This window comes from Alligator mississippiensis, chromosome 2 (assembly GCF_030867095.1).
Source record: "Alligator mississippiensis isolate rAllMis1 chromosome 2, rAllMis1, whole genome shotgun sequence".
Taxonomy (NCBI): domain Eukaryota; kingdom Metazoa; phylum Chordata; order Crocodylia; family Alligatoridae; genus Alligator; species Alligator mississippiensis.
The window spans coordinates 103,356,370-103,378,240 of record NC_081825.1 but is presented as its reverse complement, the minus strand read 5'-3'; the positions used below and the strand labels follow the sequence as shown (position 1 = coordinate 103,378,240).

The window sequence follows — 21,871 nt, the reverse complement described above, 5'->3', positions numbered from 1 at the left end:
TATGACCAGGTTACGAAACACCTGGACACAGGAGGAGGGGTGGATGTCGTATACTTAGACTTCAGGAAGGCCTTCGATACGGTATCCCACCCCATACTGGTGAACAAATTAAGAGGCTGTGACTTGGATGACTACACAGTCCGGTGGGTGGAGAATTGGCTAAAGGGTTGCACCCAGAGAGTCGTGGTGGATGGGTCGGTTTCGACCTGGAAGGGTGTGGGCAGTGGGGTCCCACAGGGCTTGGTCCTTGGACCGATACTCTTTAATGTCTTCATCAGCGACTTGGACGAGGGAGTGAAATGTACTCTGTCCAAGTCTGCAGATGACATAAAGCTATGGGGAGAAGTGGACACGCCAGAGGGCAGGGAACAGCTGCAAGCAGACCTGGACAGGTTGGACAAGTGGGCAGAAAACAACAGAATGCAGTTCAACAAGGAGAAATGCAAAGTGCTGCATCTAGGGAGGAAAAATGTCCAGCACACCTACAGCCTAGGGAATGACCTGCTGGGTGGCACGGAAGTGGAAAGGGATCTTGGAGTCCTAGTGGACTCCAAGATGAACATGAGTCGGCAGTGTGACAAAGCCATCAGAAAAGCCAATGGCACTTTATCGTGCATCAGCAGATGCATGACAAATAGATCCAAGGAGGTGATACTTCCCCTCTATCGGGCGCTGGTCAGACCGCAGTTGGAATACTGCATGCAATTCTGGGCGCCACACTTCAAGAGGGATGCGGATAACCTGGAGAGAGTCCAGAGAAGGGCCACTCATATGGTTAAGGGCTTGCAGACCAAGCCCTACGAGGAGAGACTAGAGAACCTGGACCTTTTCAGCCTCCACAAGAGAAGGTTGAGAGGCAACCTTGTGGCTGCCTTTAAGTTCATCACGGGAGCACAGAAGGGAATTGGTGAGGTTATATTCACCAAGGCGCCCCCGGGGGTTACAAGAAATAATGGCCACAAGCTAGCAGAGAGCAGACTTAGACTGGACATTAGGAAGAACTTCTTCACAGTTAGAGTGGCCAAGGTCTGGAACGGGCTCCCAAGGGAGGTGGTGCTCTCCCCTACCCTGGGGGTCTTCAAGAGGAGGTTAGATAAGCATCTAGCTGGGGTCATCTAGACCCAGCACTCTTTCTTGCCTATGCAGGGGGTCGGACTCGATGATCTATTGAGGTCCCTTCCGGCCCGAACATCTATGAATCTATAAGATGACCTCCCAATACTTAGATTATACATATGGAAAAGGGATAAATTTGTTATCATTTTCTAGGCATAGAATATAATTATTGGAGGTGCCTTGAATGCGTCTCCCCCCTTACTGCTACAACAGGGAAAATAAATCTAGGGGGAGGGTCAGGTAGCCCCCCTGCCCTCTGCCCCCCCCCCAATTCTTTCCCCTGCAGCCCCTTCCTCACTCTTTACTGTCAAACCCTACTCTCCTTGAGCGCACAGAACCATGGAGAAAATTTGAAAACACTGATTTTGAAATAAGCATCCCTTTAGTAGGTGGAATATAGACAAATTATTACAGGGACCCATAGACTTAGCTATTTAGATCTGATGCAGTTCACCCTTTGTGAAACTGCTCCAAGTTTTAGCAAAGGTACTCCATAAGTACATTTTTAAGCAGCATATTTGTACTCATGTATAGTACAAACTATGCATGATATTAGTCCACAGACAAAGGCTCTTGATTTACCATTTCAAGGTAAGGTGACCTCAAAGCTCAGCACTGCTCAGTATGTGTGTCTACTCTAAGTACCCCTGCAAAAGGATCCATGTGCTAATTACATCTCCCTCCCCACTCATGACTGGAGCCAGGTGTTTTTGTCATGAGTCCTGGGATACTCCAAAAATGTATATGCAGAGAGAGGGAGTAACAGAGGGATTCTAAGTGAACCGTACAGTGCCTCATTTATTGCTGTTTGCCAGACATTAATGAATGGTGAAGAAACAGGAATCATTGGAAATGGGAAAGAAAGGTACAGCTCAGCTGTCGGAGTGAAGAGGAAGTCGAAATGTAAGCATTGTAGAATGTAGAGGGGAGTAATCACTTCCTTCAGTCTGCTGGCAATGCTCCTACAAATGCAGCCCTGTACGCTGTTAGCCTTCTTGGCAACAAGAGCACACTGCTGGCTTATATTCAGCTTATTGTCCACTGTAACCTCCAGGTCCTTTTCTGCCCAGCCAGTCAGTCCCTTGCCTGTACTGGTGTATGGGATTGTTCCGACCTGCACTTATCTTTATTGAACCTCATGAGATTTATTTTGCTCCAATCCTCCAATTCGTCAAGGCCTCTCTGAATCCTAAACTTACCCTCCAGACCAACCCTTGAGATACTCCATTTGATACTGGATGCCAGCTGGACATCAAGAAATTGATAACTACCCTCTGAGGCTGACAGTCTAGCCAGTTTTCTGTCCACTTTACAATCCATTCATCCAACCTGTACTTACATTAAGCTACTTACTTAGCTTAATGCCTTTTTTTTTACGTCAATCTTCACAAATAAAGGCAACTATCATATGATGAGTGCAAAGAAAGGGAAAGGGACAAACTGTCCCGAGTACCAGAAGAACAAGTTAGGGATTACTTAGGAAAGCTACATGCTTTCAAGTCAGCAGGGTCAGATGGGATCCTTTAGCCCTAGGGTACTGAAGGAATTGGCCAGGTAATTGCAGAGCTAGTGGCTATCCTCTTTAAATGGTCTGCAACCAATCAGATGAGATTCAAGGAGGACGAGTGCAAAGTTGTGCACTGGGAATGGAATAACTGCATGCACAAATACAGACTGGGAAGTGATCACCAAGGCTGTAGTACTGTAGAGAAGTCCCTGAGGGTTACAGGGACCATAAGATGAATATGAGCCACCAGCATGCTCTCATTACAAAAAGCCAAAAGCATACTGGGTTGTAGTAACAGGCTTGATTCACTTACAAATCAAGTGATTCTTTTTGCTTTGTTCAGCATTGGTGAGGTCTCATCTGAAGTAATGCATCCAGTTTTAGGCCCCACACTTCAAGGAGGATGTGGGCAGAATGGAAAAACTCCAGCACAGAGTAACAAAAATCATTAGAGGCCTTGGAAACATGACTTATAAGAAAAGGCCCAAAGAACAAGGGTTACTTAGTCTGGAGAAGAAAACAGTGAGTGGGCAAAGGAGCAATAACTTTAAACTGTCACAGAGGTTGGAGATTAGAAGGAACTTTCTGATTAGAAAATCTGCCTGTACCTTTGGTTTAGCTGACTGTTTGTTTGTTTTTTGTTTGGTGGGTGTGTGCTCTGAGAAGCTGGGAGTGAGTGCTGAGTCACTGTTGATTGTTAATTGCTGTGGGATTGCTGCCTGGGCCTGAGTCAGCCCAGGCTCAGAAGGGTATAAAAGGAGACTCCCCAGGTGACCAGGGAGCCTGTGACCAGGGACTGCCAACAGGGGAGCAGTTTGCAGGCAGCTCGCAGGCCAGTCATGGGCCAGAGTACACAGGACATTCTGACAAAAATTTCAGGTAAGTGAATGAGGAGGAGGGCTTCTATGGGGGTGGTGACATGGAGCGCAGCCAGGTCCCTGCCCTGCTGCTGCCTCCGGCCTGGAGCTCCTGTGAGGCCTCCACCCAGACACGCCCCTTGGCTAGGTTGGCAGTGACCTGACCCCCTGTCTGCAGGGGGTGCCTGGTGGGACCTATGAGGCCTGGGGGTAGTGTGGGGGCAGTGGGTTCCCATGCCTGCCCCACATGTGCCTGGATTGAGGCCCTGGAAGGGCAAGCAGAGGTGAGCAGGCTGCGGGGGATCAGGGCAATTGAAGAAGAGATTGCTGGCTACTTTCATTCTGTGCAGGACAAGACACCTGGTGGAGAAGCTGCAAGGGAATGCCCCAAAGCAGATGCTGGTGAGTGGAAGACGCTCACCTCAGAAGCCAGACCTCTTGCAGTAGAGACAACTCCCCCGGGGCAGTTGGGGAACAAATATGATGCCCTGGCTGCACTGGAGGAGTGTGCAGCGGGGGAAAGTGCACTGGAGGGGCCTGCTGCCATCACTGAGTGAGTTGAGGGCCGGCCAGGTAAGCAGAAGAAGAGATACCGTGTCATCATTGTGGGCAACTCCTTGCTGAGAGGAACAGAGGGACCCATCTGTCATCCGGAACCCACGGCACAAGTCTGCTGCCTGCCTGGAGCCATGATCATGGACATCATGGTGAGAATTCCTGACCTCATCCGGCCCTCTGACAACTATCCCATGGTCCTCATCCATGTGAGAACAAACAATGTGGCCAGGAGTAGTCCAGACCATATCATGAGGGACTACAGGGCTCTGTAGACCAGGCTCAGGAAAACGGGGGTGCAGGTGGTCTTCACATTAATCCTCCAGGTCAGCGGTCGCAGTAGGCATCATGTCACCAGTGTCAGAAAAGTCAACTCACGGCTCCAGAGTTGGTGTCATTGTGCGGGCTTTGACTTCCTGGACCATGATCCGCACTTTCATGCAAGGGACCTCCTGTGACGCAACGAGCTTCATCTCTCCACAAAAGGTAAGTCTGTTTTCTTACAGGTTGGCTGACCTCCCACGTTGGGCTTTAAACTAAGTATGACAGGGGATGGGGAGGCAGGATATGGAGAGAGTCTAGAACCTACAAACTGTGAGACATGCAGCAGTACACCCGAGGTAAGTACCAATGGGCCCTCTGGGCATCAGAACGGGGGGGCACCATTCAGAGGGCTCAAGTGCCTGTATACTAATGCTAAGAGTATGGGGAACAAGCAGGAAGAACTTGCACTCCTACTTGCAGACAATAACTTCGATGCAGTGGGGCTAATGGAAATTTGGTGGGACCCTACCCATGACTGCGTGGTACACATTGAGGGCTACAGGTTGTACAGAAGGAACAGCGTAGAAAATAAAGGGGGTGGGGTTGCTCTCTATGTAAAGGAGCATTATACATCTACTGTAAGCAAAATGGGATCAGAGGAGGAGAAAGTTGAGACATTGTGGGTTAGGATACATGGAGGTTGAAGGGAAAAGGACTTGGTGGTGAGGTTCTGCTACAGACCACCACACCAAGAGGAAAAGCTAGACTTGGAATTCTTGAGGCAGCACTCAGAGGCTGTACAATCTACGGACATGGTTGTCATGGGGGACCTAAACTACCCTGACATCTGCTGGGAGAAGCAGTCAACCAAAACCAACCATTCATGTAGGTTCTTAACCTGCCTGCAGGACCTTCACCTAATGCAGGAGCTATACTAGGAGGAATGCCTTACTGGACTTGGTGTTGGCTACAGGGGAGGACCTGGTAAGGGAGTTGCAGATTCGTGGTCATCTTGGGGACAGTGACCACCAATCAATCAAATTCACCATATGGCATAGGATAGGTAAGATAACTAGTAGGTTGGAAGTGCTTGACTTTAGGAAGGCTAACTTCAGTGTGCTCAGGAGTCTAGTCAATGACTCACAGCAGGATAAGAGTATTGCCGAGATGGGAGTCCAGGAAGGGTGGCCATTTCTATAGGAAGTTATTCTTCAGGAGCAGAGGGAGACTATCCCAGTACGAGGGAAAAGGGGGAAAGGAGCCAGAAAACTTCCTTGGCTAAACAGCAAAACACATGGGAACCTAAGGGCAAAAAAGAAGGCATATAAGCAGTGGAAGCAGGGGGAAGCTACCAGACAGGAATATACCTACTCGGCCCGCACTTGCAGGGAAGCAGTTAGAAAAGCTAAAGCAACTACAGAGCTGAGGCTGGCAACACAAATTAAAGACAACAAAAAGTCTTTTTTTAGGTATGTAGGGAGTAAAAGGAAGGGGCAGGGCAGCATAGGACACCTATGGAACAAGAAGGAGCAATTAGTGACAGACAAGGGGGACAAGGCTGAGCTATTCAATGACTTTTTTGCTTCGGTGTTCCTGAACAGGGGTCACAATAAGTCTCCTAATGGGTTCTTAGATAGGCATCAGAGGGACACCAGCCCACCAACTATCGATGCTGACTTGGTGCAGAGTCACTTGGATGGACTGGATGTGTTTAAGTCAGCAGCCCGGATGAGCTGCTTCCGAGAGTACTGAAGGAATTGACCAGTGTCATAACAGAACCACTGGCACAGCTGTTTGAGTGCTTGTGGCGCTTGAGTCAAGTCCCGGAGGACTGGAAAAGGGCCAATGTGGTCCCTATTTTCAAGAAGGGGAGGAAGGAGGATCTGAGTAATTATAGGCCGGGGGCAGGTCACTGGGGCGAAGCCGGAATTGGGCCGGGCTCCTGGAACTCTTGCCCTGCCTGGCCCGCTGGAACGGTCCCCCTCCAGACCTCCGGGTTGACATGGCACTGCAGAGGGCTGCGCGGGCTCCTGCTGCCCCACCCTGGGGTGGCCACCCCTTGCCGGGGTCACTGGGCTCTGACCCTCGGGCCCTGCAGACCTGCCGGAACCTTTGGAGCTGCCCCTGGCCTGCCCGACCTCCGGGCAGGTCACCGGGGCGAAGCCGGAATTGTGGCCGGGCTCCTGGAACTCTCATTTGGTATGGCCCGCCGGATCAGGCCCCTTCCTCAGCTCTCGGTTGACATGGCGGTGGGGCACACAACTCAGGTTTGCCCCCTGGCTGCAGCACGGTTCTGCCCCGGAGGTGTCTCTTGCCGCCCTTCTGGAACCAAAGATGGGCATTTAGGGTCCTGAAAAACATGACCCTGAAAATCTCCGTGGACGTTTCCTCAAAGTTTTGTAGATGTGGCACCCGGCCCAGCGACTGGGGGCAGCCACCAAAAGTGTCCGCCCTCCTGGATCGAACGATCAGGCAATGCCCATTTCAACAACCCCATACGGACTTCTGGGCCACGCCGCCAGGCCCATGTCAACTGCTCGCAACACAGGAGAGTGAAATTTTTCTAAGTCCCACGCTGGACACCAGGTCCTCCCAGTTCTCCAACAGGAGAACCCTGCCACTCCTGGGGAAGCACCCCGGCCTGCCCAACCTCCGGGCAAATCACCAGGGCAAAGCCGGAATTGTGGCCGGGCTCGTAGAACTCTTGCCCAGCCTGGCCCGCCATAACGGTCCCCCTCCGGACCTCTGGGTTGACATGACACCATGGAGGGCTGCGTGGGCTCCTGCCGCCCCACCCCAGGGCAGCCGCCCCTCGCCAAGGCGCTGGGCTCTGACCCCAGGGCCCCGCAGACCTGCCGGGACCCTTAGAGCTGCCCCCGGCCTGCCCGACCTCTGGGCAGGTCACCGGGGCGAAGCCGGAATTGGGCCAGGCTCCTGGAACTCTCGCTTGGCATGGCCCACCGGATCAGGCCCCTTCCTCAGCTCTCGGTTGACATGGTAGTGGGGCACAAAACTCGGGTTTGCCCCCCGACTGCAGCATGGTTCTGCACTGAAGGTTTCTTTCACTGCCCTTCGGGAACCAAAGTTGGGCATTTAGGGTCCTGAAAAACGTGACCCCAAAAATCTCCGCGGACGTTTTCTCAAAGTTTTGTAGATGTGGCATCCGGCCCCAGCCACCTGGATTGAGCAGTCGGGCAATGTGGTTTGGAACGACCCCATACAGACTTCCGGGTGGAGGTTGGGCACCAGGTCAACCTGGGCATGGAACCGTGCTGCAGCCAGGGGGCTAACCCAAGTTTTGTGCCCCAGAACAACGAAGTTATTAATGGATGTTTTAGAATTTTATTACTACCCGTCACATCTGCAATCTTACCTTCAAGCTCACTGATAATAATTCTGCTTTGAATTATGATTTAACATTGTATCATATTTACAATAGAAACACTTAAACCTCTTCAATAATATTTTATGAGGTTAAACATTACTAAGTGTGAGAGAGCTATATTGAAAGCAAATGAATAAGTTCACATAACAAAACATATTTCCCACTCTCTCTTGCAATTGCAAGAAATTGCAGTTTATAACCAAAGAACAATGTAAGAGCAGTTAGCTTTCAGTCTATTTTCTTTCAGAATTACTACTTTACCTTTAATCAATTTGAGGATCTTGCATTAAATTACAAAATCTAAGCCAAGTAACAGGTGCGATCTAGAGACAGTGGGCATGTCTACATATGCATTTACTGCATGGTAACTTACTACACAGTAAGTGGCTTTTAGACCAGAGCCTACATGTGTAGCTGTTACTGCGCAGTAATGTGGTGTGCACTCCAATTTGGGAGTAAAGTTAGAGCACACACAGTATTACTGTGGAATAAGGCATCTACATGTGCCTTACTGCACAGTAATTAAGTGGGCGTAAATTTGCTAAACTCTGTGCAAGTTGCCATAGTTACTGTGCAGCATGTGTAGACATGTGCCTGTACTGCACAGTAACTTTCAGTTACTGCACAGTAACTGTGCATGTGTAGGCCCTCTCAGTAGGTATTAGTAAACCCTTGAATAAAAAGCAAAGTTATTGATTCAGATTCTAAGGTGGTATAAATTGATACAGTTCTAATAAGGTCAGAGGTTTCTGACATCTGGGGGTGAGACCACTCAGCCCACTGCCACTTGCCCAGCCTCTGCCACAGCAAGTGGCTGTCCGGCCCATGACCATTTACCCTCAGATTCAGCCCGCCCAAGGGCTCTGCAGTCCAGATCCAGTCTGGAGCATGAGATGAATTTGATGCCCCTGACCTAGCCTGTCTCACCCACAACCAGCAAGAATGGTGCTGTCCCATAACATTACCGTCTCCCTCTTCCATATCAGATCAAATATAAGATACTGGATAACATTCGAGTTGGTTTAGCTGATTTCTTCCCTTCCTGTGATGCTTATCACCTACACTTTTCCCAAGCAGACACTTAACTCCTTAGTCTCCAAAGAGAACAATGTATTGGGTTAACAGACTTCTACTTTTGCATAATATTCATGGAACAGCTGTGTGCAACTCTTCACTTATTCAACTACACAAGAGGGCTCCTAAACTCAGTAACAGTCTGAACAAAGGAGTTTGTATCAATTACATTTTAATCCAAAATTATATTTTAATAATCGGCTATTAGATGGGCATTTTTGTTTTTTAATTGAACACTACGTTTGCTTATGTCAAAAGAAAACAGCACAAGTAAGTTTGGGTCAAATTACAGGAATGCTTTCCTTTATATACTAGAGCTAGATGCTCTAGAGTTATAATGAACATTTTAGTTTTGTGGCTTTTCTTTGTGAGTTGATTTAATTAATTTCTTTGTGTTTGAGCCCTTGTCTATGGTAAGATAAAGCAGATGATTAATTGGATGATTACTTAAACTTTGAAAAAAATCCCGTTTGCTAGTCAGACTGCCTCATTCAAAATAAATACTAGAGATGTTTGACTGAAATAAAATAATTAAATTGTGCAACATTTTTTTCTGTTAAAAAAAAAGTATTACTTCTTTTGTACTTAGTTAAATTCTGTCCTAATTCATGCCTTGTGTGTTTTCATGGAAGTGAATGGGCTGAATTCAACCTTGGTATCATTTCAGTAAAGTCAGACCTATTAGGACGACTTGGGTATAGATCAGAGCAAAACCTAGGTGTCTTCAAAAAAATTCAGAAGCCATAGAATGACTGATTCACATGCTTTTAAAATCCTGAACATTATTAAATGACCCAAACATTAAATTGTTGAGAAGAATGGTATTTTCTGTACTGCTGTCCAAACCTTCATCTGGAGGTCTAGCACTGTGCCTACTGCATACGGAGACTCTGTGGGGCTTGACGACAATACTTTATTAATTTACTGTGCATGAAGGTCTTTGTATTCAGTAACCCCACCCCCCCACCAAACAGACATGTTTAGAAGCAGCTAAATTAACAAATATACAATGGTTTTAGGAATCTAAATGGATTTGCCTGTGGAACACAGCAAAAAGAAACTCCCTTATTTTAGGGTATCCCTGTTTCAAATGTCAATTTACTTCAAGCCTCAGAGGAACTAGATCTCTTCAGAGAAAGGGTGGAAGCAGTGGGAAGACTGCCATGGAAAAAAAAAACTACCCATTTTAATCAACTCATTTCCATAAATAAAAGAACCTCTTTGGGTGTAGTCTTGTAAAACTTCAGCTTAAGGCAAAGGAAGCATGGACAATTCACCCTTAAGTAAGAGTTGGCAAAGTCAGAAGAAAATTGAGAGCAGGGATTAACTGTACAAAGTGGCATGGAATCTTAGCCAATCTTTTTACCATCTTGTACCGTCTACATTTTTCCCAGAGCCTGACGAAGGGACTTTGATCCCAAAAGCTTGCAGAAAAGGACAATTTTCTTGCCATTTTCCAGTTGGTCTAATAAAAGGTATCATTTTGGAACCAAGAGTTCTAGTTTTTTGCATGGAATCTTAGGTGCATTTTGTTAACAACTCTGCATGGAACATATTAAAAAAACATTTCTATTCTTGAATAGAACTTCAGTCCTCTATGAGGAAGAGCACACAGAACATACATCTTGAGTATTCGGGAATTATTCATTCTTGACGTATAAAGAAATCCATCTATTAACTGGGAAAAAGACATTTGAACATACTGCACAATAATATCTGAATGATATTTCATTTTGATATTTTAAAAAAATTTTCAGAGACAAAATATGTTATGCAGTTACCCAGAATAAGGTCTTAATAAAACCTCAAGTAGGCTCACAGGGCCTGTCCAGACAAGCGCGCATGTGCATCTTGCAGCATCTGAAAGTCCTTTGACATACTGCAAAAGGCATGTGTGGGAATGAGAAAATGTTCCCTGTACTGCAAATTTGCGGTGCAGGGGCAAATTAGACGCCTATATCCAGGGGGGAAAAAACCCCAAAAACCTGCAGCAGAAAAAAGTAGGGCAGGGCACGGTCCTGGACCTTGCCCTGAGGCAACTAGAGGCTCGGTCCTCCACTTAGACGCTCCGATAACAGCTGGAGCATCTCTATGGCCCCAGTGCTGAAGCACACTGCCTGCATGTGCAGGGTAAGGCAGCGTGCCAGATGCAGGGAGCTGGACCTGGGCTCCAGTGCCGGCAAGTAGGAGGTTTGGGGGCTGGAGGAGAAGGGAGGGGACCATGGGGGGGGACCCCCGTTGGCCCTGCCCGCTCCCCCAGCCCCCACATTGCTTTCACTCTGGGTCCCATCCCCTACCTGCCCCGAGCCCTCCCGATGGCTGCCCCACCCAGCCCTACCTTCTGCCTGCCCCACAAGCCTACTCATTACTGCCCCTCCTGGCCCCATCCCCCCAAATCCCCCGATCACTGTCCCTCTGGGCCCAGCATCCCAGCAATTAAAAAAAAAAAAAACCCCTTCCCCCCCACACTCACCGGCAGTAGCAGCTGCTGTCAGGGTCACTGGGGCCCTCCCCGCACAGTGCAGGGCCGGGTGACAGCCCCAGTGGCCCCAGCCTGGCCCCTGCTTCCCCGTGCTGTATGGGGGGGGCTCTACAGGAGGACCCACAGCTCCCACTACTGCCGATGAGTAAGGCTTTTTTTTTAATTCAAGTGCCGGGGGGGGGGGGGTGCAGCCATTGTAGGGCTGAGGGCGCAAGCAGGAGATGGAGCCAGGTGGGTCAGCCACTGAGGTAGTCCGGGAGAGTGGTTGGGGGGAGGGGGGCTGGAGTGGGCAGCCATCGGGAGGGCTGCAGGAGCCAGCAGGGGATGGGGCCAAGCAGGGCAGCAATCCAGGGGGCTGGGGGAGCAAGTCGGGGTGGGGCATGTTGGGTTCTGCAGGGGGGGTGGTAGCCCCTGTGGGGCCATTTGGCTACTGTTGGAGGGGCTGTAACTCCTGTGGGGGGACTGTAGCTCCTGTGAGGGGGCAGCAAAACATATAGGTAGTTAGAATTCACTTTATTATGATGATAAAGACACTCTTAGGCTTCCAGATTGCTTTAACACTGTAGATATATCAATAAAACATTGCCCAACTGATCGCGCGCGCTCTCTCTCTCTCTCTCTATATATATATATATATAGAGAGAGAGAGAGAGAGGTCTTTTCCTTTAATTGTGAAGGAACGTGGATTTCAGGGTATTTTACAGAGTGACTTTTGGATTTTTTTATCAGGGATTTTTCAGTTTTCCAATAGGGAACACCAGAATTCCTGCTAGGGAAGGCAGTGGCAGGGCCCTGCCTGCTCAGAGCTAGCACCCTTGGACCCAGCTGGAGGTGGCTGACCTCCTGGCCAACTGGGGCCAGAAGGACATGCTTTGACAGTTCAAAGCAGGCCACCACACTGGGAACATCTTCAGGGCAATAGCTGCTCAGATGGCTGGGCAGGGGGCACACATGGCAGCAGTGCTGCACAAAGGCCAACTTTGCAGCCACAGTCCACTGGCAGCTGGCCCAGAGGGGCAGATGCCTCTACTGGCTGTGCAGCCCCCATCCAGGTCTGGCAGGTGTGCAGCAGGTCACAGCCAGGCAGCAGCCCGCACTGCCAGACTGCTGCAGTGGGTAAAGGGTGCAGGGAACTCTTAGGGCTGCTTCAGCAGTCCAGCTGGCACAAAGGGTACTGTCCCCAGGTACCAACTGGCTGGGCCCCAGAAGCTCCTGAGAGCAAACAGCGCTGAGCTACTTGACAGGGCAGCTTTTTGTACTGCTGGGGCCAGGACAGGGCAGCTTTTGATACTGCTGGGGACAGCACAGGTACTGGCCCTGGGCTCTAGCTCCTCCTGACTGCAGATCTGGTAGGAGCCAGGCAGGGTTATTTTGCCTCATGTGGCACAATTTGCTTCACACCAAAGTGCATGTCTGGGCATCTGCGCTGAGGCAAAAAGCTCTGGCTCAAATTTGCATCACCCTATTTGAGCTGCTGCAAGTGCACATGTTTGCATGTGTGGACGCACCTATAAAGGCTCATCAACCACCATAACCCAGGCATTAAGTCCTAAAATGTCAAAAAAAAAAATCAGTGTAACCTTCTTACACTATTACCATTACTGAAGCCACTATAATAGCTTAAATATCCTATTCTCTGCACAACAGCAAAGGAGTCAAACTAAATCTTCATTTGTAAATTGGAGCTAATGAATGCTATTGCACAAAATCTGGAATTGGTGTTAAGAGTCTAAAAAATCCTTTCAATTTCGCTCCCACATGGGAATATTATTCAAGATGGGATATTGGAAAACAGTTCTGGAATATGGTCTGAAACATATCAATATTTTGGAACATTACAAAAAAGAATCCATAAAATCAGACAAATGGATTTTAACGTATTTGTTTTACAGGAAAAGCATGCTGGAGTTAGAAATCCTGATGCAGAAAGAAGTCTGATTATGCTTTGTAAGTTAGAAAGATGGCTCATGGAAAGTTCAGTAGTTCAATTCCTGCAATTTGTATTGTCCATAAATCCCAAGAGCCAAATTCAGCCCCGACAAACTGGTGACATTCCTTCTTAGCCAAGATTGACCCCAAGGGATTAACAGAAACTTCATTGGAACTTGTTAGCCATACAGTGAAAACAGCCTCAACTGTAGTCTTCCTAGTCTTTTGCTGTGCTGATTTAAAGCCAGTCTAGGCTGTGTTTTTATTACTGCAGCGTTATACTGTAGAGCTGTCAAAACTTTTTGAATAATTCATTGTAAGAATTCATTCCTTTCCTTATTTATAATCTTTAAGTTTGAAATTTGAAAAATGAATATGCTATTCTTATATGAAAGATGGTAAGCGAACAAAAATGATAAACAGTATCCATGCCATTCATACTACCCTATCCAAAAACCTTCTTAACATAATATAAAACTACAGAAAAAATGGAAACCTATTGCAAACCCTCAGAATGAATCCAAAGTAATTTGCTGTTACACTAGAAAATCAAAATTGAAATACAGCTTTATAATCCTTATGGAGACTTTCTTGTGTGGACATTTGCATAAGTCCTTAATTCATGTATTTGTGTTTTGGAGAATATTAGTTACTATTAAAATACCATAGCACCAACAAAGTTAATGTTATTCACCTTTGAAGTTAAATGTTCCCTCAAGTTGCCTGTTCAAAAACAAATAAATGTTAAGAAATGTAAAAGTTCTGATTAGCTACAATATTTTTTTTTTGTATGTTTATCTTGTAAGGAAACATTATCTCAGGTTATGAGGGGAAATAGAAATTAAAAATATGATGTATATACAACAGGAGTATGTTAGTATCTTAATAGGAACTGTAAGACTTGCCACAGGAGTCACAAATATGAAACAGAGCACTGCACTCATACATAGTTTGTACTTAGTTTCTTTAAAAAGGAAAAAAATGCAGTAGGCATGGGAAGATTAAAAAAAAAAAAATCCTAGAGAAAAAAAAAGAAAAGAAAAAAGACCCTACTATACCCTACCCCTTACACAGACTGAAAGACAACAGTCAATGGAAATCCAGTTTTGAAGAAAATCTGTATTAAAATGTTCAGAAGTACCCACAATTTTGCACTAACTGTAAACCAGCAACTATGGCAGTAAAACCTTCTGCCAATAACTTGACTGCTAGTGCTGAAATGTCAGTACTAATCTAAGATTTCATTAAAAAAATAAAAAAGTAATTTCGCAGTGTCTCTTTTTGTAGAAAAGCTTTCACAACATAAACCACTGCTGTAACTGCAAGTTTATTGGGACATTTTCCCCTGAAAATCATTTAAAAGTGAGGACATGCACTATCCTACACAAGTGTAATCACATCGCTATTTTTCAACCTAGCAGCTGCCAGTATTCCTACTTTTGGTAGCTACCGATCTCTGGCATCATTGTGTCCCCACTTCACCATGTCAGTACAGTGAATTTCACACATTCATGCTCATGTACACACACACTTTCGAGCAGACTTCAACAGCTACCCCAGCAGCAGCACTGAAATTGTCAGCTCTTGACTTAGACTCTGAGCAGTTGTTATTTTAGTTCATTTCTCACTTGGATGATGCGAGAGGGGCAGAGGCTTGGCTATCTCTAGTAGGCACTCCTGAGAACGGAGGAGATTTTGTGTTTCTTGTGAAATATGTCTCTTGTACCACTTGGAGAGAAGGTTGGGGCAGCATTTCCAGCTGTTAATGTATTTATTCGGCTGTGAAAGGCACTCAGATATTATGCTGATGGGCGATGGATAGAAATATGCCTATTTATCCTTCCAATGTCCCATTCTTATTTTAATATATAATCACATGTTATGACCTCACCTATGCAGTACACTCTTATAAACAGTGTAATAAAACGTGCTGTTTCCAAAGCAGCTTTGGTACTGCTAATGCCTAAGAAGGAATATAAATGAAACAGCTCATTCAACCCTCCGTTAAAAAATACACACCCATTTAAATGAATGAAAATCTGGGACCTGTCTATACTGTGCAGTCAAAGCAATTTGCTTTCAGTATCCACCTAAAAAACCTGACAATTTAGCATTCCCAAACAGGATCAGGCTATGCAAATTATAAACGCAACATTACAAAGGAGAATTCTGTAATAACTTATGCATGTGCTTCATATCACTTATCATCCTTCCATCTCAATACCATTAGTTTAAGGATCAAAGGGGCCAATAATTTTGACACCACTATCAGTGGGAGTAAAGCTGGCGGACTAGTTCTGGATCCCAGCTACAGGTTCCAGTGACATATAATTGTCATGGAAGAGCTGTAAAGACTGTGACAAAAATACTCCCAAGATAAAAGCAACATAAAACAGTGTCAGGATGTCACAGATTACAAAGAGGAGGACATACTGGGGAGTCAACAAGTAGGGAGTGGGGAGCTATGGAGTATGTAATTATACTATTACAGAACTATACAAATTCTGGGCTGCAGCACAACAAATAGACGGCCACGGACAGGCTCCTTTTTCAGTTTCCATGGCACCTCAGATTTGGGGTGGCATACGGCCACCTTTGGCCACAGTTGTTCCCTCTCTGAACTGTACCTTCCGAGATGCTTCTCAGATATCCTTTTTGATTGCACCATCACATTCACACATGAAGATTTTTTAAAGCCCCATATTTGAAAATAAGCATTTTAACTGAATAATGCAAAGCAATTACTGGAAATAATTTGTGTACTTATTGGTCCTATCCTTCATTCAACCATCCTTTACCTTATTGCTTGTATTTTATTATTCCATGGCATTAATGATGCTAGGGCAGAAAGCCAAACACACTCCAATGCAGTTTGCAACCTACCATATGCTATTTGGTTTTAAAACATGTTAATTTTTCAAAATATTTATATTATTAATAAGCTGCTTATTCTCAGAAGTTCAGAACCACGATTGTATTTAATACAATGCACTACTAGGAATTCATGAAGTCACTAGAGGCTGAAAATTTCTGAGCAATGAATTGTGTTGATTGCAGTCATAGCTATGAATTTATCAGCCAAGGACATCACCATATTTCCTCTGCCCATTTCATAATATCAATCAGCATATTTTAGCTTCTCTTGATCAGTAGTCATGTATAATATAACTGAGAAAGAATTCCTTAGGAAAAAATAGCATCTGATTTGTAATTTTGTTTCCCTTACCTTCTCATATCCTCCTTTATGTGCAGGTTGATCAGTTCCTTGGGAACATGGAAAGAAAGAGTTGTTTCAGCCATTTGTTCTCGAATACACATCCACTTGTTGTCAGAAGTAGGAAATCTGTATAATTTACAGATTGGGTTTTTTAACACTGGAGAAAGGGAGAAAATGATGATATTAAATGTAAAACGATGACATTAAATGTGTTTCTTTCAAAAGCATTCAAAGTGTTTTAATCCAATGATAAAAAGTTTCTTCTTTATCTTTCCCTAAGTTTCCAAACCAAGGTCCAAAAACATGCATATTATTTATTAAAAGCATAATACTGAAGATTATACTACTCAGCTGGAGTACACAACTAAATTTTGTCTATTGCAGTGGAGCTGGTGATGAATTCATCATTTCAGCTATCGCATGAATTCAAGCTCAAGCTCTCTACCACTTAGACTTGAGACAAAAGCAAGAAAATTATTAATGTACTAATAAACAGTGAAATCGTATACTAATAAATAAGAACATTATCTGTAAACATGCATGAGCAGCGGTATTGTACTCTCCCAATTTTCTATTAAAGGACAAAAGTCTTGCTGTGTCACTAGACAAGAAGCTGGCACCCTAGAAAATTATACAGAATATACAATTTGGCAGTGCACTGAACACTTTGCTCCCAGTCCAGAAAGGGGGTTATTTTTGTACTTTGGTTCCTTACTTATGAGAGTCATGGTGGTCAGCACCTTGAAGGACCAAGCCCCAGAAAAGCACATTTGTTTTTTTTTTCTCCCAGACCTGTTATACGTTTACTCATACCAGCATTCTGTCACAAGGTTGTGCTATTTCAAGGCTGGTCTCATCTTTCCCTTACAACTTTTTCCTGTTTTAAACTAATTTTCTGGAAGAAGCATATGGGACAAAACCTAGGAAGGATGACTTTCATTTTACTATAGACAAGCTTACCAGGAGATAAATATTTGTCATTATATGCACATGCAGAAACATTCTCTCTCTATTAATTTAGAATGACTCTAGGCAGCAATTCAAAACCTACAAAAGTATCTTTCCATCAGCTTGCTGCTAAAAGCTGCCTCTCATCGATTCTACCACTCAATATTGTGCATCATTCAAAAAACTGTTACCTGTGTTCATTTTAAAGAAATTGTTGCTTTTAAAAGCCCATCAACAAGTGGCACTTGCAACCTATATTACGTAACTTGTTGGTGGAAGAAGCTGTTTTCATTGCCTGTGTACAACTGATTCATGTAGCATGAACAATACAAGTGTAATAAAGAAAAGCCAAATCACCAAAGACTTCCAAAAGAACCTTTAAACCCCCTCCAAAATACCAAAAACCGCCATCCTGTTCTACACAAAACTCCTTCAGAAAAAGATTGAACAGAAAACATTGACACTTGAAAATCAACATAAACAAGCTGATTATTAGTAGGGAGATTTACAATCCACTTCATATACAATTAACATAGCAGATATTATTTTTTAAATAATGCTTCTTTATTACTAGAGAACCTGTACAACCTGGCTTTTCCTACATTTTAAATTAAGATTAATTAAAATACCCTTCTTTCATGTGAAACACAAGGCTTTGCAACCTAATTTTTTATTAATACATTTCATTTAATATTAATGAAGAAGAATTTTACAACTAAACAGGGTCGTTAGTAATTTTTCACATTTATGAACAGCAGTATGTTTTTATGCATAGAATTCAAAATACAGCAATGATCAGGCATCATTAAGCACGTTTTACAGGTGAAGAAATTTAGGAACAGAGGTTATAAGACTTACCCAAATTAAAAGAATCTCTCATTACAGTGCCCTATTCAATGGAGCTGTCTCTGAGAAAATGTAATTTGGTTAATATATTGAAAACTTTCCCCATTTTCTTCCTATTTTTGTAATGTTTTTATGTTCATGGGAGAGGTTTTATTGATAACACAGAAGAGCAAAGTCCTCTGTCAATCCATAAACCAGAAACCACACCAGTAGTTCCATGCATCAGTGTTCCACAACCAAGACAGGGAAAGACATTTGCCAGAATGAAAGTAGCTCAATATGCATGGATAATTCAGCTTTTGGCTTCAAGAATATGCAGATGCCAAGATGAATGACATTCTAGGGCAGGGGGCTAGCAACCTTTTATAAGGCATAGGCCAGAAGAACCCAGCTCTGGTCCAATATCGTCTGGGTGGCTTCAGCAGTGCATCAACAATGGAGGATTTTCTCTGTGCCTGGTCTGGAGTCAAGCAGATAGGAGCTGCAGCCATATGACTGCCACTTCTCTCAGCTCCCTGCTTCCTGGCTGCAGTTGTACCACAGGTTCCAGCCCATGGGGAGCTGTACCAGGACCAGGCATCTGCAGACTGTGCCCACACTGATGCTTCTCCCTGCTTTTCCACACCCCCAGGGCCCAGATACAGTGCAGGCACAGCAGGAAGTTGCTCACCCCAGCACAGCTCCCCACTGACTAGAAGCTGCACCCACGTTGCAGCTTGAGGGGTAGCAAGGAAGGAGAAGTGGCAGCAACAAGGACAGTCTGCAGATAGCTGGCACCCTATAGACTGGAAGCTGCACCTTTGTTGCAGCAAGGGAGCAGGAGAAAAGTGGTGGTGGCATAGGCACAACATCCAGCTGCCTGGCACAGGTATAGTCAAAGACACCCCACCCCCGCCTCTGGTGTACTGCTGAAAACACCCAACCCACGTCAGACCAGAGCTGAAAGAGCAGGAAGAAGCAACAGTGGCAAGGACACTGGTGCAAGCCACCATACTCTGACATAGCCCCTTGCTGCTCAGCAACATCAGGGACACAGGTAAAGACCTCCAACTCCACAGTCCAGATCCAGTGGCTCCATGGGCAGGATTGCAACTCATGGGCTGGATGCTGCCAACCTCTGTTCTCTGCCAGGTAGAGACCTTCTCAATAAAAAGCACACTGACCCTTCATTTACAATACTCAATACTTTTTGGATGATAACCCAGACAAAAATCTCTTTACTGCATTTCACCCCTGCATAACTTTTTGAATAATGCACCTAAATACTAAAGGAGACACTTCCAGAAAGAGCTGCTAAATTTGTGTTCAAAATTTACCATGTTTACCCGTGCAAAGTGAATATGCACATACCAAGAAGATGTCATTTAACTGCTGGGTCAGTAAATGCAAGCATTGTTTGCTTGTGCAAGTGTGTATGTATCAATGCCAAAGGTTGCAGATGTAACAATGCCAGAAAAAAAATGGAAAAAGGAAGAGAGACAGACATGTAGATCACTTTGAATATTTAGGGTTTTGTATTTCTCCTTTAAAGAGTAGTCAGCCAACATAAAGACTAAGGTACAATCTCTTCTCTTGCATTTTCACTGTAGCAGTATCCCAAATGAAAATGGTGAAAATTTCTATTTCAATTTAAAGCTCTAGAGAAGATCCTGCATCTTGCTTATAGAAGGAATCCAAATAGTCCCATTTGTGGCGTTACTAATTCTTGTGCCTTAAATGAAAATGTTTTTCTTAAAAACACAATCTCTGGGGTCAGACGATTCATCACATGAGATTTTCAACTAATATTTTCTTACTAAGGACCTTGTCACACTTAGTATGTGTTAAATCTATGGGATGTTATGAGGCATTAAAAGTTAAAATGTGTTCTGAGAGCTCATCCAGTAATGTTTATTACAAACGCTACATGCACAGTTAATGCCCTCTAGCTCTGCCGCTAGACAGCCGGTGAGCAGGCCTCCTGGCATGCCACCTTGGAGTGAATTTTTCCCATATTTCTGACAGCAGCTGAAAACAGCCAGGTGCAAACAAAAGCACCAAGTGGTTTAAGTGATGTGAGACAAGGACATGAATTATAATCCCTCTTTAACCGACCGTTCCAGCTAGTGTTGGGTCTCCAGGACCTTCCTGGAGACGATGAATGGTGGAACTGAGCAAATCCTTGCTCTGACCACTCTTATCTACAGACATCCCATTCTTTGACCTCTCAAGCTCCAGGCCCTGATGAGACAACTCTGCGGACTGTGATGTTGCCATGGAGCTGGTTATCTTTCAGCTCCGTGTTCTTGGGGAACCCTGGCACAGGACACAGCCTGTCTGACTCACAAAGGACTCACCCCTTCCCACCCGCCCCTGAACAAGAACTGATAATGAAAGACAATTAAGATACAGTGGGAGATACACCTAAAACCTTCCAGATAAGGGTGACAAGAGTGAAACAACTGCCCAAGGTCTCATTTGCATCCGAGATGGAACCAGATGACAACTCATTTACATGGGAGATGGAGAACAGAAAGCCTGAAGCAGAGCCTGCAGTGAATTCTGGGATCAGAGAAGCAGGGAAGCACTGCATGATGGGGAATCTGTGCTCCAAATGCTAGTCAACCCATGTTTACACACACCCAGCTCAGCATTTATCAGACCAGTTCTAATCTGGATTTATAAAGGACTTCCCCCACCAAAACACAAGCACACAGAACTAAGCAGAAGTAAAGTTTAATAGGCATCTCGGGCCGTACATTCCCCGGTCCCACTATGGGAGGTCTATTTAAACTTGATTGGCAAAAACACGGTTGCCGGGTTAGGGAATGCTGAGGCAAGAGACCGAGTCCTAGGGGGTATGGGCAACATCTTAACAATGGTAAAGGGTTCATCACAGCATCCAGCCCGTTGGAGGCCTGACCACAAGTGTTGCCATACCTTTCCTGGGACGACTGGTAGAAGTCCTCCCCTCACAGAAGGTTATAAACACTCCAATAATTGCCTTAAGTTGGTTAAAAGACTATAGTAAGATCTGGAAAAGTCATGCTAAGCTGAGGCTTGTTCACAACAAGTAAAAATCCAAAATCCTGATGCTGCCAGCTTCCATCAGTCTACCCATAGGAATTTCAAGTTGGCTCCTAAGTGTCTGGTTACTCCTTAACCTTATGTTTTCATGAGTATCAATCAGGTTTTTTTGAGTTGTTCCAAACCAGATAACCCATGGTCAAGAGAAAAGACAATGATTTACACTATTGAAAATGCTTTGAAGAAGTTGAACTGAGAGTATAAAAATCTGTAAAAACCAGCAAAGTGTGTGCGTGCTTCAAGAGGAGAAGTCTCTCTCACACCACCCGCTGTTCTTCTCAAGAGGCTGGAAGAAACAGATCACCTCCCTTCAAGGATTGTGCTAAGAACTTTACTTTACCTGTCAGCATTGAAACCCAAGTGCCTTGGACTGGTGAGATCCCAGCACTCGCTCTCTCTCTCTCTTTTCTCTCTCTAGGCATAACATTCTGAACCTGAACTATATTAGTTAAGCTTGAGCTAAGTTTCCTCAAATACTTAGTGAAACCAAGGTAATACTGTAATTGTTTGTGTTTGTTTTTCCTTTGCATGTCTATTATTACTAGTACCATTATATATTTCATACACTTAGCAATAAACAACTTTTATAGTCAAACTGGTAGTAACTGGGTATATTTCTCTTTCT

General features: G+C 44.9%; 1 protein-coding gene across 4 annotated transcripts in view; it reads right to left on the bottom strand.

Annotated features, from left to right (window-relative positions):
- INPP4B (inositol polyphosphate-4-phosphatase type II B) overlaps positions 1-21,871 on the bottom strand; it is a 606,962-nt gene that overhangs the window by 175,897 nt on the left and 409,194 nt on the right. For all 4 annotated transcript variants that reach the window (XM_059722033.1, XM_059722036.1, XM_059722037.1 and 1 more), the window contains exon 12: positions 16,396-16,543. In XM_059722033.1, coding sequence (XP_059578016.1) covers positions 16,396-16,543 — 148 coding nt within the window. The remainder of the gene's footprint in view (positions 1-16,395; positions 16,544-21,871) is intronic.